General features: G+C 45.8%; 1 protein-coding gene across 7 annotated transcripts in view; it reads right to left on the reverse strand.

The window, feature by feature from the left end:
* The window catches only part of LOC148474560 (von Willebrand factor A domain-containing protein 5A-like), a 259425-nt gene that overhangs the window by 116717 nt on the left and 128145 nt on the right, over positions 1-14563 (reverse strand). For all 7 annotated transcript variants that reach the window (XM_088458408.1, XM_088458407.1, XM_088458406.1 and 4 more), the window contains one exon: positions 1019-1098. In XM_088458408.1, coding sequence (XP_088314534.1) covers positions 1019-1098 — 80 coding nt within the window. The remainder of the gene's footprint in view (positions 1-1018; positions 1099-14563) is intronic.

The raw sequence follows: 14563 nt of genomic DNA on the forward strand, positions 1-14563 counted from the left end.
GATGGGCCTGATTACTAGTACACCTGTAATAGACATACTACGCTAGCACTGCAGGATAATAGAGTGATACAGAGGGTGAGAGGGGCCTGATTACTAGTACACATGTAATAGACATACCACGCTAGCACTGCAGGATAATACAGTGATACAGAGGGTGAGAGGGGCCTGGTTACTAGTACACATGTAATAGACATACCACGCTAGCACTGCAGGATAATACAGTGATACAGAGGGTGAGAGAGGCCTGATTACTAGTACACATGTAATAGACATACCACGCTAGCACTGCAGGATAATACAGTGATACAGAGGGTGAGAGAGGCCTGATTACTAGTACACCTGTAATAGACATACCACGCTAGTACTGCAGGATAATACAGTGATACAGAGGGTGAGAGGGGCCTGATTACTAGTACACATGTAATAGACATAAAACGCTAGCACTGCAGGATAATACAGTGATACAGAGGGTGAGATGGGCCTGATTACTAGTACACCTGTAATAGACATACTACGCTAGCACTGCAGGATAATACAGTGATACAGAGGGTGAGAGGGGCCTGATTACTAGTACACATGTAATAGACATACCACGCTAGCACTGCAGGATAATACAGTGATACAGAGGGTGAGAGGGGCCTGATTACTAGTACACATGTAATAGACATACCACGCTAGCACTGCAGGATAATACAGTGATACAGAGGGTGAGAGAGGCCTGATTACTAGTACACATGTAATAGACATACCACGCTAGCACTGCAGGATAATACAGTGATACAGAGGGTGAGAGAGGCCTGATTACTAGTACACATGTAATAGACATACCACGCTAGCACTGCAGGATAATACAGTGATACAGAGGGTGAGAGAGGCCTGATTACTAGTACACATGTAATAGACATACCACGCTAGCACTGCAGGATAATACAGTGATACAGGAGGTGACAGGCCTGATTACTAGTACACACACAGACATGAAACTTATACACAGTACATGGAGGATCACTGTAATTACCGGTGGTTTTGGGCATTTTTCTGGACCTCTGCTATCACCTCCTTTGTGTTCCCGACTTCTCCATCGGTGAAGACAAAGAGCTGAGAAGAGGACAGAGGTAAGGAGCACAGATTAATAATACAGCAGTATAATCTATCCCATCCTGTAATCATGTGTATTCCTCATTATTCATATATTATAGAGTTTCCTTATTCAGTGTAATAGACCTGTACATGCCACCCATAGTGCTCTATTTATTATCATTATTTTTACTAAAATAAAGTGATAAAGGCTGTTTTGTGTTTTCACACCCTTTTCACATTATTTTAGTATCACCTACAGTTACTAAAGGGCAATTGGAGTAGAATTCATCAAATTCTACTCCAACCCCTAAGTATCACTTATTTTTAGTAATCAGATCGCATTTCCCATAATTGTAATGGGAAATGTGATCTGCCTGGTAGTTACTAAAAATAAATAGTGAAAAAAATACCAGGGAATGCCTTGTGATAATAACGCCACCTTGAGGTGGCGTTATCCAGGGTCTCTCCCGGTTACGGGACTCCTGCTCTGCTTTAACGGGCAGAGCAGAGCCCGGAGTCGGTCACAGTGATCAGTTGTGTGGTCTAAACAGACCGCAAGCTGATCTCTGCTAAACAGACTGCAAGCTGATCACTGCAAAAAAAAAAAAATTAAAACATTTTTTTACCTACCTGCCTCCATGGACCGGTGGTCGGGGCTCCGGTGATGTTCTCCCTCCCGTCAGCTGGTGTCCCATGCTGCACTGCGGTCCGGTCAGTATGGGATGTCAGCTGACCGGAGGCATGGAAGACATCACCGGAGCACCAATGACTGCAGGTAAGTGCTATTAAGGGGGTAGGGGGGGTAAGGTGCGCTCTTCCTGCTAGTAGTGGTGATGGTGATGACTTGTGTGTGTTTGTGAGTGGTGTTAATTAGAATTTTTCTTCTGGTGGTGGTGGTGTTTTGGGAGTGAGGACGGTGTGATTGGGTATGGAGTGTAGTTTGGAGTAATGTGAAAAGGGGAATGGAATAGAATCAAAATGAGGCCAGCGAGACACAGTAATTTGGGGCAAAATCTTTTACTGAGGGGGGATGTGGAAAGTGTGACCGGGATGGAGCTGGTCACTGGCGATGTTGGCTGGGCGGACTTACGGCCGGATGTGCGGGATGCTCTTATCACTGACAGTCCCTCGTGGAAATGGGGATCGACGGTGGAGACACCCCTGGCCAGGAGTGAGTTGCTGAGCACGCCTGGGAGCAGGGGGGGAGAGAGGCTGGTCCGGGGTGGAGCTGGTCATTGGAGGTGTGAGCGATGTGGACCAGCAGGCGGGTGGGCTGAGAGCTTTCTACACTGGTGGTCCCTGGTGGGGATGGGGATTTTTAGTGGAGGTCAGCCTGGATCGGTGTGGGGTTTGATGTGAGGGTCTCCAACGCATTTTGGCACAGGTGCCTTCACACCTCCTTGAAGAACCTCTGGCTCCGAACCACCAGCGGCACGACCAAGAGCCAACTTCAGCTGCATACTCCGTTCGCTGACCTCCGCAGACCAATCAGAACAGCCGTGCACCTGCAGCACACCAGCAACACGCTGATCCAACTCACCAACAAACCTGCAGCTTCCAACCTATCTGCAACGGCCGCAACGTCGACCTACATCACTATAACAAAAAACCTACCGGTAGGTAAGTACTGCCAAGACTCACACCAACACGCGGGATGCCGCACAGGTGTTCCAACCCACTCTGCACATCCCCCCACCCCCCGAGACTTCCTAGACTGTCGACCATAGGTCCAGCAGGGGTGACGTGCAAGGTCACTGAACCACACGGGAAGGAGCCCCCTAAAAGGGTCCACCTCAGTGGCAAATGCAGGATTTTGAAAGGGGGGTTTCCAAATAATTTGTTACAGAACCAATGACAAAAAAGTGTAACCAGAATAAGCCTGCAACATATACTTTATTGTGTACTTGAAGTGTTTTAATATAAATAACAATAAATAATATTAATAAAACAAGGCATCTGGGCATAAATCTTGCTTATGCACAATGTTTACTAGTATGTACGGACAATATGTATACTACCCGTGCAATTTTATCATTTCAACTAAATGTAAAGTAATTTAACGGTACTTTAAATGTCAGTTTGTCACAGTTCCGTTCTACGGTTATGGAGGCCATTGACTACCACCATCGTCTGCCCCGTGTCACTTCCAGCCTCCTGCCACCTACCATTCCAGCATTGTGCCACATGTTTCTCCATTGCTACGTGTCACTCCAAACTCTTGCTACCTGTGTCACTTGTCTTTCCTGCCACCCCTCCCCGTGTCCCAGCCCCCTGCCTCTACCAGCCTCCTGTATTCCTTGCAGCCTCCTGTGTCCCTTGCAGCCTCTTGTATACCCCCCTGCCTCCTGTGTCCCTTGCAGCCTCTTGTGGCCCCCCTACCTCCTGTGTCCCCCCTGCCTCTTGTGTCCCCCCCTGCCTCTGGTGTCCCTTGCAGCCTCTTGTGGCCCCCCTACCTCCTGTGTCCCCCCTGCCTCTTGTGTCCCCCCCTGCCTCCTGTGTCCCCCCCTGCCTCTTTGTCCCCCCCTGCCTCCTGTGTCCCTTGCAGCCTCTTGTGGCCCCCCTGCCTCTTGTGTCCCCCCCTGCCTCTGGTGTCCCTTGCAGCCTCTTGTATCCCCCCTGCCTCCTGCTTTCCTTGCAGCCTCCTGTGCCCTTCTGCCACCTGTATCCATTCTAGCCTATTTTTAAGCAGCCTACCTGCTCCTCTACCTTGACGTCAGAGTCAGGGTTTAGACATTACCCTTTCAGCATCCTCCTGCTCTGGCGCTGACAGCTCCTCCAGCCTCGGCCAGCTCTTCTAATACATGCAGGAAAGACTCACATCAACCTTGCGGGTGAGTGTGGAGTGCGCACAGCGTAACGTCATCACACTACGTCGCGCATGGGAGGCAGAGGTCGGGAGGGGTCAGGGAGCTGCTGCTAGACTTCCTCCCCATCCTGGCTGGGCAGGCAGAACGGCCGCCACACTAATTGTCACATTAGCTGCAGCAGTCTATGACTGCTGTGGCCAGGTAGGGTGGGCCGGAGGTGGCGGAACACAGTACCGCCACGTTCCGGCCTCTTTAACCTCTGATCAGCTGAAAAAAATCGGTGGCCAGGGGGGGTTTCTAGGTACTCGGAAACCCCCCCTGCGTGCGCGTGTGCACCTACATCCCCAGTCTCATCACCACTCATCACTGAACCCCACCCACCTGCCCGGGATCTTAACAGAGCAGCATTGTGACTACTCAATAAAAGATTTTGCCCCAAATTACTGTGTCTCGCTGGCCTCATTTTGATCCTATTCCATTCCCCTTTTCACATTACTCCAAACTACACTCCATACCCAATCACACCGTCCTCACTCCCAAAACACCACCACCACCACCACCACCACCACCAGAAGAAACATTCTAATTAACACCACTCACAAACACACACAAGTCATCACCATCACCACTACTAGCAGGAAGAGCGCACCTTACCCCCCCTACCCCCATACGTTTTCAGTGTGGGAAAGTTACTCCCACACAAAGGTGCAGCACCCCGAAACCACACCACAACACCCCCTGGTCAATGAGAGCGCAGTTCTACCGCCCATCTTGATAAGTGCTATTAAGGGAAGGGGGGTCGCGGGGAAAGGTCCACGATCGCAGGGGCGGGGCTTAGTGTTGGGGGGGTAGCAGCGGCGGCCGGTCGGCGCATGCGCGGGCAATTTGTCACGGTATTTTTTCAGAAAATACCGTGACTAGTGTGCGGATGGGATTCGCAGGGACAGAGCTTTAATGCAAGCTCAGTCAAAATGCAAATCCCCTCGACCGGCTTTGGCTTATTGTGTGGTGTAGGATTTCCCAATCTTACCAGAACTGAATGAGTGAATCAGAGAGGAAAGAAGGAGGGGACAGGCATAGGTAAAAAAATGCTTTTGGTTCAAATAATAGTTTTGATTTATGAAAAAGATGTTTTTCAAACGATCAGGAGGAACTAGTAAATGATCTACAATATCATGACCATCTACTGTACATTGTTATTGTGATCACCGCCAGTAAATCTGCACATAACACAGCAGTAATGCAAACGATTTTCTTACCATAGGGGTCTTACGACTACAGTAGTTCCCTAAAAAAAGTAAATAAGATCCTACCAAACAATGGGCCTGATTATCGGGAACCTGTGCGTGCGCAGGACCCATTCTGCGAGTGTGCGCAGAGGCATTTAAGGGTCGGTGTGGGTGCAGGGTCGGACCCCGTTCCTGGAAATGGAGCGTGTTTGCAGTATTCTGGTAGTGGCCAGCCCAGGGACTGATCACAGCAATGTCCTGGGCTCACATGCCAGCCAGCCTGCGTAATCGGAGGCTTACTCAGCTGGCTGGCTCCCAGCGTCGTCCACCATTACGACCATCGACTAACGATGGTCGCCATGGAGATACCAGCCCGCGACCTCTGTTGCAGCGCACGGATCGTAAATGCAGCAGGTGGTGTCATACACCTCAACATGTTTTAATCTAAGATGCAAGTTAAATTCTCACAGTAAGGCTAATTTACATCACAATATACATTTGATAAGTATCTCTAACTAAAATCCCTTTACTAAGGCCCTATTCATGTAGAGAAAAATTCCCTAGTGATAATTAAGGATTAAACTCACTGCAAGTTCAATCCTAGTACTGGAGGCATTTATCATCATCATCATCATCGTCATCATCGTCATCATGCCTCCAATACTTAAAGCTGCTCATTTTGCAGAGACAGCTATTCGGAAAAAGGGCATTTTTCTCATACTGCCTTCACTCTATACTATAGCATGGAGACTATATAGTACTATAGCATGGAGACTATATAGTACTATAGCATGGAGACTATATAGTACTATAGCATGGAGACTGTATAGTACTATAGTATGGAGACTATAATACTATAGCATGGAGACTATATAGTACTATAGCATGGAGACTATATAGTACTATAGCATGGAGACTACATAGTACTATAGCATGGAGACTATATAGTACTATAGCATGGAGACTATATAGTACTATAGAATGGAGACTATATAGTACTATAGCATGGAGACTATATAGTACTATAGCATAGAGACTATATAGTACTATAGCATAGAGACTATATAGTACTATAGTATGGGGACTGTATAGTAATATAGCATGGAGACTATATAGTACTATAGCATGGACACTATATAGTACTATAGCATGGACACTATATAGTACTATAGTATGGGGACTATATAGTACTATAGCATGGACACTATATAGTACTATAGCATGGGGACTGTATAGTACTATAGTGTGGGGATTGTATAATACTATAGCGTGGAGACTATAGAGTACTATAGCATGGAGACTATAGAGTACTATAGTATGGGGACTGTATAATACTATAGCATGGCGACTATATAGTACTATAGTATGATGACTGTATAGTACTATAGCATGGAGACTATATAGTACTATATTCTAACTTATTATAATTATTTTTTCTTTTCTTTTTCTTCTTTGGATGCTTTACACATCATTTTTTTAAAGAGTACTATTAAAATTGTTATTTTATTTATTCAATTTATCATTTTTCTATTCATTACTATTTTTCTAAAGAGTGCCCCACACAATAGTTTTCTTTCTACCTGCCTGTGCAGAGATTTGTTTGCAATTCAATATTTTTTTACTATAGGGTGCACCACCAACAACACTTATTTTTTGGCAAATAGTTCCATTTACTGAATATTACAGTTGGTTTCTTCTACAATATAAACAATTTTTTCAATACAAATTGATCTCCTGTGCAGAATCTTTTTCCAATAAACCCCTTTCCCCCCTTTTTTTCTGTAGGACTGTATAGTACTAAAGTATGGAGACTGTATAGTACTATAGTATGGGGACTGTATAGTACTATAGTATGGGGACTGTATAGTACTAAAGTATGGTGACTGTATAGTACTATAGCATGGAGACTGTATAGTACTATAGTATGGGGACTGTATAATACTATAGCATGGAGACTATATAGTACTATAGCATGGAGACTATATAGTACTATAGTATGGGGACTGTATAGTACTATAGCATGGAGACTGTATAATACTATAGCATGGAGACTATATAATACTATAGCATGGAGACTATATAGTACTATATTCTAACCTATTATAATTATTTTTTCTTTTCTTTTTCATCTTTGGATGCTTTACACATCATTTTTTTAAACAGTACTATTAAAATTGTTATTTTATTTATTCAATTTATAATTTTTCTATTCATTACTATTTTTCTAAAGAGTGCCCCACACAATAGTTTTCTTTCTACCTGCCTGTGCAGGGATTTGTTTGCAATTCAATATTTTTTGACTATAGGGTGCACCACCAACAACACTTATTTTTTGGCAAATAGTTCCATTTACTGAATATTACAGTTGATTTCCTCTGCAATATAAATAATTTTTTCAATACAAATTGATCTCCTGTGCAGAATCTTTTTCCAATAAACCCTTTTCCCCCCTTTTTTCTGTAGGACTGTATAGTACTAAAGTATGGAGACTGTATAGTACTATAGTGTGTGGACTGTATAGTACTATAGTATGGAGACTGTATAGTACTATAGTATGGGGCTATATAATACTATAGCATGGAGACTATATAGTACTGTAGTATGGTGACTGTATAGTACTATAGTATGGGGACTGTATAGAACAATAGTGTGGGGACTGTATAGCACTATAGTATGGGGACTGTATAATACTATAGCATGGGGACTGTATAATACTATAGCATGGAGACTATATAGTACTATAGTATGGGGACTGTATAGTACGACAGTATGGGGACTGCATAGTACTATAGTGTGGGGACTGTATAGAACAATAGTGTGGGGACTATATAGTACTATAGTATGGGGACTATATAGTACTATAGTATGGGGACTGTATAGTACTATAGTATGGGGACTGTATAATACTATAGCATGGAGACTATATAGTACTATAGCATGGAGACTATATAGTACTATAGTATGGGGACTGTATAATGCTATAGCATGGAGACTATATAATACTATAGCATGGAGACTATATAGTACTATAGCATGGAGACTATATAGTACTATAGCATGGACTATATAGTACTATAGCATGGAGACTATATAGTACTATAGCATGGAGACTATATAGTACTATAGCATGGACTATATAGTACTATAGCATGGACTATATAGTACTATAGCATGGAGACTATATAGTACTATAGTATGGGGACTGTATAATACTATAGCATGGAGACTGTATAGTACTATAATGTGGGGACTGTATAATACTATAGCATGGAGACTGTATAGTACTATAGTATGGGGACTGCATAATACTATAGCATGGAGACTATATAGCACTATAGTATGGGGACTGTATAATACTATAGCATGGAGACTATATAGTACTATAGTATGGAGACTGTATAGTACTATAGTATGGGGACTGTATAATTATATAGCATGGAGACTATACAGTACTATAGTATGGGGACTATATAGTACTATAGCATGGAGACTATATAGTACTATAGTATGGTGACTGTATAGTACTAAAGTATGGGGACTGTATAGTACTATAGTATGGGGACTGTATAGTACTATAGTATGGGGACTGTATAGAAAAATAGTGTGGGGACTGTATAGCACTATAGTATGGGGACTGTATAATACTATAGCATGGAGACTATATAGTACTATAGTATGGGGACTGCATAATACTATAGTGTGGGGACTATATAGTAATATAAAGAACTAGTTTGGGGACTATATAGTACTATAGTATGGGGACTGTATAGTACTATAGTATGGGCATTATATAGTACTAAAGCATGGGGACTATAGTACTATACAGTCCCCATACTATAGTACTATATAGTATGGGGACTATATAGTACTATAGTATGGGGACTATATAGTACTATAGTATGGAGACTGTATAGTACTATAGCATGGATACTGTATAGTACTATAGCATGGGTACTATATAGTAATATAGCATGGGGACTATATATTACTATAGTATGGGGACTATGTAGTACTATAGTATGGAGACTGTATAGTACTATAGCATGGAGACTGTATAGTACTATAGCATGGGGACTATATAGTACTATAGCATGGGGACTATATAGTACTATAGCATGGGGACTATATAGTACTATAGCATGGGGACTATATAGTACTATAGCATGGGGACTATATAGTACTAAAGTATGGGGACTGTATAGTACTATAGTATGGGGACTGTATAGAACAATAGTGCGGGGACTGTATAGCACTATAGTATGGGGACTGTATAATACTATAGCATGGGGACTGTATAATACTATAGCATGGAGACTATATAGTACTATAGTATGGGGACTGCATAATACTATAGTGTGGGGACTATATAGTAATATAAAGAACTAGTATGGGGACTATATAATACTATAGTATGGGGACTGTATAGTACTATAGTATGGGCATTATATAGTACTAAAGCATGGGGACTATAGTACTATACAATCCCCATACTATAGTACTATATAGTATGGGGACTATATAGTACTATAGTATGCGGACTATATAGTACTATAGTATGGAGACTGTATAGTACTATAGCATGGAGACTGTATAATACTATAGCATGGGGACTGTATAATACTATAGCATGGAGACTATATAGTAATATAGTATGGAGACTATATAGTACTATAGTATGGGGACTATATAGTACTATAGTATGGGGACTATATAGTACTATAGTATGGGGACTATATAGTACTATAGTATGGAGACTGTATAGTACTATAGCATGGAGACTGTATAGTACTATAGTACGGGGACTGTATAGTACAGGCACTGTATTAGTACTATAGCATGGGGACTGTATAGTACTATAGTATGGGGACTGTATAGTACTATAGTACGGGCACTGTATAGTACTATAGCATGGGCACTGTATAGTACTATAGTATGGGGACTGTATAGTACTATAGTACGGGCACTGTATAGTACTATAGCATGGGGACTGTATAGTACTATAGCATGGGGACTATATAGTTCTATAGTATGGGGACTATACAGTACTATAGTATGGGGATTATATAGCACTATAGTATGGGGACTATACAGTACTATAGTATGGGGACTATATAGTACTATAGTATGGGGACTGTATAGTACTATAGTATGGAGACTGTGGAAATTATCGGGGGAGAATTGTAACCAGAAGATATCAGTGCTAAGTGCTAAGTTAATTAAAGCAATGTGAGGGACAGCAATAAAGTAACTCTGTGTAGCAGTATTGGGAGAACTTCTAAGCACATTCTGAGGTGAATGTCTCTCTCTTTACTAGACCCTCTTTCACCGTCTACAAATCATTTATAGAACAGCCGGGGACTTCTGATAAAAGCTGAGGACTTATTATATAATAGTCCTTACTGAGCTGCTGCAATGCTCGCTGGCTGTGGGAGCTCCTCCTCGGAGCAGTAATGTGACAGCTGCTATATAACTTCCGCTCCGCTGCAATACATTTAGGCTGTTTCCCTCTCTCTCTCTCTCTCTTTATTAATAGAAGTCCTATGGAGTCTGTAGGGCTATTAGTGAGGATAGAGGAGGATGTCCCTGTATCTGATCGTTATTCTGCTCGCACTCCCCGGTACTGGTGATAGGTCAGTGCTGCAGCTGGGATGTGAGACTGACATGGGGGCTGTGATGGGTATTTTGTTACAGACCTCTCTCCTGTTGGCATATGTCCCACTTTCTCAGATGGCCCTTTTCTAGCTGTGTAGTCCCCTGAGGAGTCCATCGTCAGGGAAATCACTGCCCCTTCCAATCAGCGCTGACGCTGGGCTCCTGCTCACAGTTTGCTCAGGGCTCCCTGTAACTGATGTAACTGTTCACCGCAGCCACCTCAGCTGGTTCCCGCAGCTCCTGAGTCATGTGACCTGCTGCCGACTCACCACATCCTACCTGCACCAGTACATACAGGGCCGGATTAAGGCTTGTAGGGGCCCCAGGGCAACTAAATTGTGTGGGCCCCCTTCAAGCCACACGGAGCTTACAAATGACCCCCACCCCTTCCCCCTAGCCACACGGAGCCTACGTAGGCACAACCCCCCTTTAGTCACATGGAGCCTACATAGGCACACACCCCCCTTAGTCACATGGAGCCTACATAGGCACACACCCCCTTTAGTCACATGAAGCCTACATAGGCACACACCCCCCTTAGTCACATGAAGCCTACATAGACACACACCCCCCTTAGTCACATGGAGCCTACATAGGCACACACTCCCCTTAGTCACATGGAACCTACATAGGCACACCACCCCTTTAGTCACACGGAGCCTACATAGGCACAACCCCCCCTTAGTCACATGCAGCCTACATAGGCACACGCCCCTCTTAGACACATGGAGCCTACATAGGCACACCCCCCCTTAGTCACATGGAGCCTACATAGGCACACACCCCCCTTAGTCACATGGAGCCTACATAGGCACACACCCCCCTTAGTCACATGGAGCCTACATAGGCACACACCCCCTTAGTCACATGAAACCTACCATAGGCACACACCCCCTTTAGTCACATGGAGCCTACATAGGCACACACCCCCCTTAGTCACATGGAGCCTACATAGGCACCCCCCCCCCTTAGTCACATGGAGCCTACATAGGCACACACCCCCCTTAGTCACATGGAGCCTACATAGGCACACCCCCCTTAGTCACATGGAACCTACCATAGGCACACACCCCCCCTAGGTCACATGGAGCCTACATAGGCACACCCCCCTTTAGTCACACAGAGCCTACATAGGCACACACCCCTCTTAGTCACATGGAGCCTACATAGGCACACACCCCCCTTAGTCACATGGAGCCTACATAGGCACACCCCCCCTTAGTCACATGGAACCTACATAGGCACAACCCCCCCTAGGTCACATGGAGCCTACATAGGCACACCCCCCTTTAGTCACATGGAGCCTACATAGGCACACACTCCCCTTAGTCACATGGAGCCTACATAGGCACACCCCCCCTTAGTCACATGGAACCTACATAGGCACAACCCCCCCTAGGTCACATGGAACCTACATAGGCACAACCCCCCCTAGGTCACACGGAGCCTACATAGGCACACCCCCCTTTAGTCACACGGAGCCTACATAGGCACACACCACCCTTAGTCACAAGGAGCTTACATAGGCACACACCCCCCTTAGTCACATGGAGCCTACATAGGCACACGCCCCCTTAGTCACATGGAGCCTACATAGGCACACCCCCCTAGGTCACACGGAGCCTACATAGGCACACCCCCTTTAGTCACACGGAGCCTACATAGGCACACACCACCCTTAGTCACAAGGAGCTTACATAGGCACACACCCCCCTTAGTCACATGGAGCCTACATAGGCACACGCCCCCTTAGTCACATGGAGCCTACATAGGCACACCCCCCTTAGTCACATGGAGCCTACATAGGCACACCCCCCTTAGTCACATGGAGCCTACATAGGCACACACCCCCCTTAGTCACATGGAGCCTACATAGGCACACACCCCTCTTAGTCACATGGAACCTACATAGGCACAACCCCCCCTAGGTCACACGGAGCCTACATAGGCACACCCCCCTTTAGTCACACGGAGCCTACATAGGCACACACCCCTCTTAGTCACATGGAGCCTACATAGGCACACCCCCCCTTAGTCACATGGAGCCTACATAGGCACAACCCCCCCTAGGTCACATGGAACCTACATAGGCACAACCCCCCCTAGGTCACATGGAGCCTACATAGGCACACGCCCCCTTAGTCACATGGAGCCTACATAGGCACACGCCACCCTTAATCACAAGGAGCTTACATAGGCACACGCCCCCCTTAGTCACATGGAGCCTACATAGGCACACGCCCCCTTAGTCACATGGAGCCTACATAGGCACACCCCCCTTAGTCACATGGAGCCTACATAGGCACACACCCCCCTTAGTCACATGGAGCCTACATAGGCACACACCCCCCTTAGTCACATGGAGCCTACATAGGCACACACCCCTCTTAGTCACATGAAACCTACATAGGCACAACCCCCCTAGGTCACACGGAGCCTACATAGGCACACCCCCCTTTAGTCACACGGAGCCTACATAGGCACACACCCCTCTTAGTCACATGGAGCCTACATAGGCACACACCCCCCTTAGTCACATGGAGCCTACATAGGCACACCCCCCTTAGTCACATGGAACCTACATAGGCACAACCCCCCCTAGGTCACACGGAGCCTACATAGGCACACCCCCCTTTAGTCACACGGAGCCTACATAGACACACACCACCCTTAGTCACACGGAGCTTACACAGGCACACACCCCCCTTAGTCACATGGAGCCTACATAGGCACACGCCCCCTTAGTCACATGGAGCCTACATAGGCACACACCCCCTTAGTCACACGGAGCCTACATAGGCACACACCCCCCTTAGTCACATGGACCCTACATAGGCACACCCCCCCTTAGTCACATGGAGCCTACCCCCCCTTCCCCCTAGCAACTTCTCTCACCCACCTTTCTTGTTCCTCTATCCTCGACCACCTCCCTCCCTCCATGGCCTTGCTACCCCACCACTAAGCCCCTTTCCCTCTTGTCTCTGCTGGTCCCCTCCAGTGCTGCCAAGAGATATCCTGGGTCCGGATACAGCAACATCCTGGGTCCCCCCCTGGAGGGGGCATGAGAGTGGGTCTAGCATGTGAGAAGCACCCACTCATAGGAGCATGGCATAGCACCCGGCAGCTGGGGCTAAAGTAGTCACTATTAGGATGACAGTCCCATAATAGCTGCATTTTTAGCTGGATGTATTTAGACGCTAAAATGTAACAGACAAAAAATAAAGTGCAACAACTTTATTCTGTACATCTCTCATGCACACAACACATAAATAAAATCTATTTTTGGTTTTAGAGATAGATCAATGAAGGACTTAAGTTTGACATAACATCAGGTCATGTTATAACACACACATTCCGCAGCACATATCCTAACCCACTGCTCCATGCTCCTTCCTCACTATCTACCCCATCTGTCTAGCCCCTGTCTGTCTGCCCCTCCCCTTTAGAATGTAAGCTCTCGCGAGCAGGGCCCTCGTCCCTCATGTGCTTCTCCGGGTCTTACTTATACCATCATGTGCTCAGTTTCAGACTGAGGCATGAGGGGGCCCACTGGGAGAATGCAGTGATAAGGGCCCATGCATAAGGGGTGTGGCCAGCCACCATAAGGGGTGTGGCCAGCCAACATAGGGGGTGTGGTCAGCCAACATAGGGGGTGTGTAATAATGGCCATAATTATGGGTCTGCCCAACACGTCCGGGTGACATATCAGGCAGGTCCCTAACACTCCTATGGAACAAATACAGGGCACGGAACCCCCCAGGCCAACCCAGCAGAACCGCCCCATGGCATCACACT

This window comes from Taudactylus pleione, unplaced genomic scaffold (genome assembly GCF_031769625.1).
Source record: "Taudactylus pleione unplaced genomic scaffold, aTauple2 ptg000830l, whole genome shotgun sequence".
In the NCBI taxonomy this organism is placed as follows: domain Eukaryota; kingdom Metazoa; phylum Chordata; class Amphibia; order Anura; family Myobatrachidae; genus Taudactylus; species Taudactylus pleione.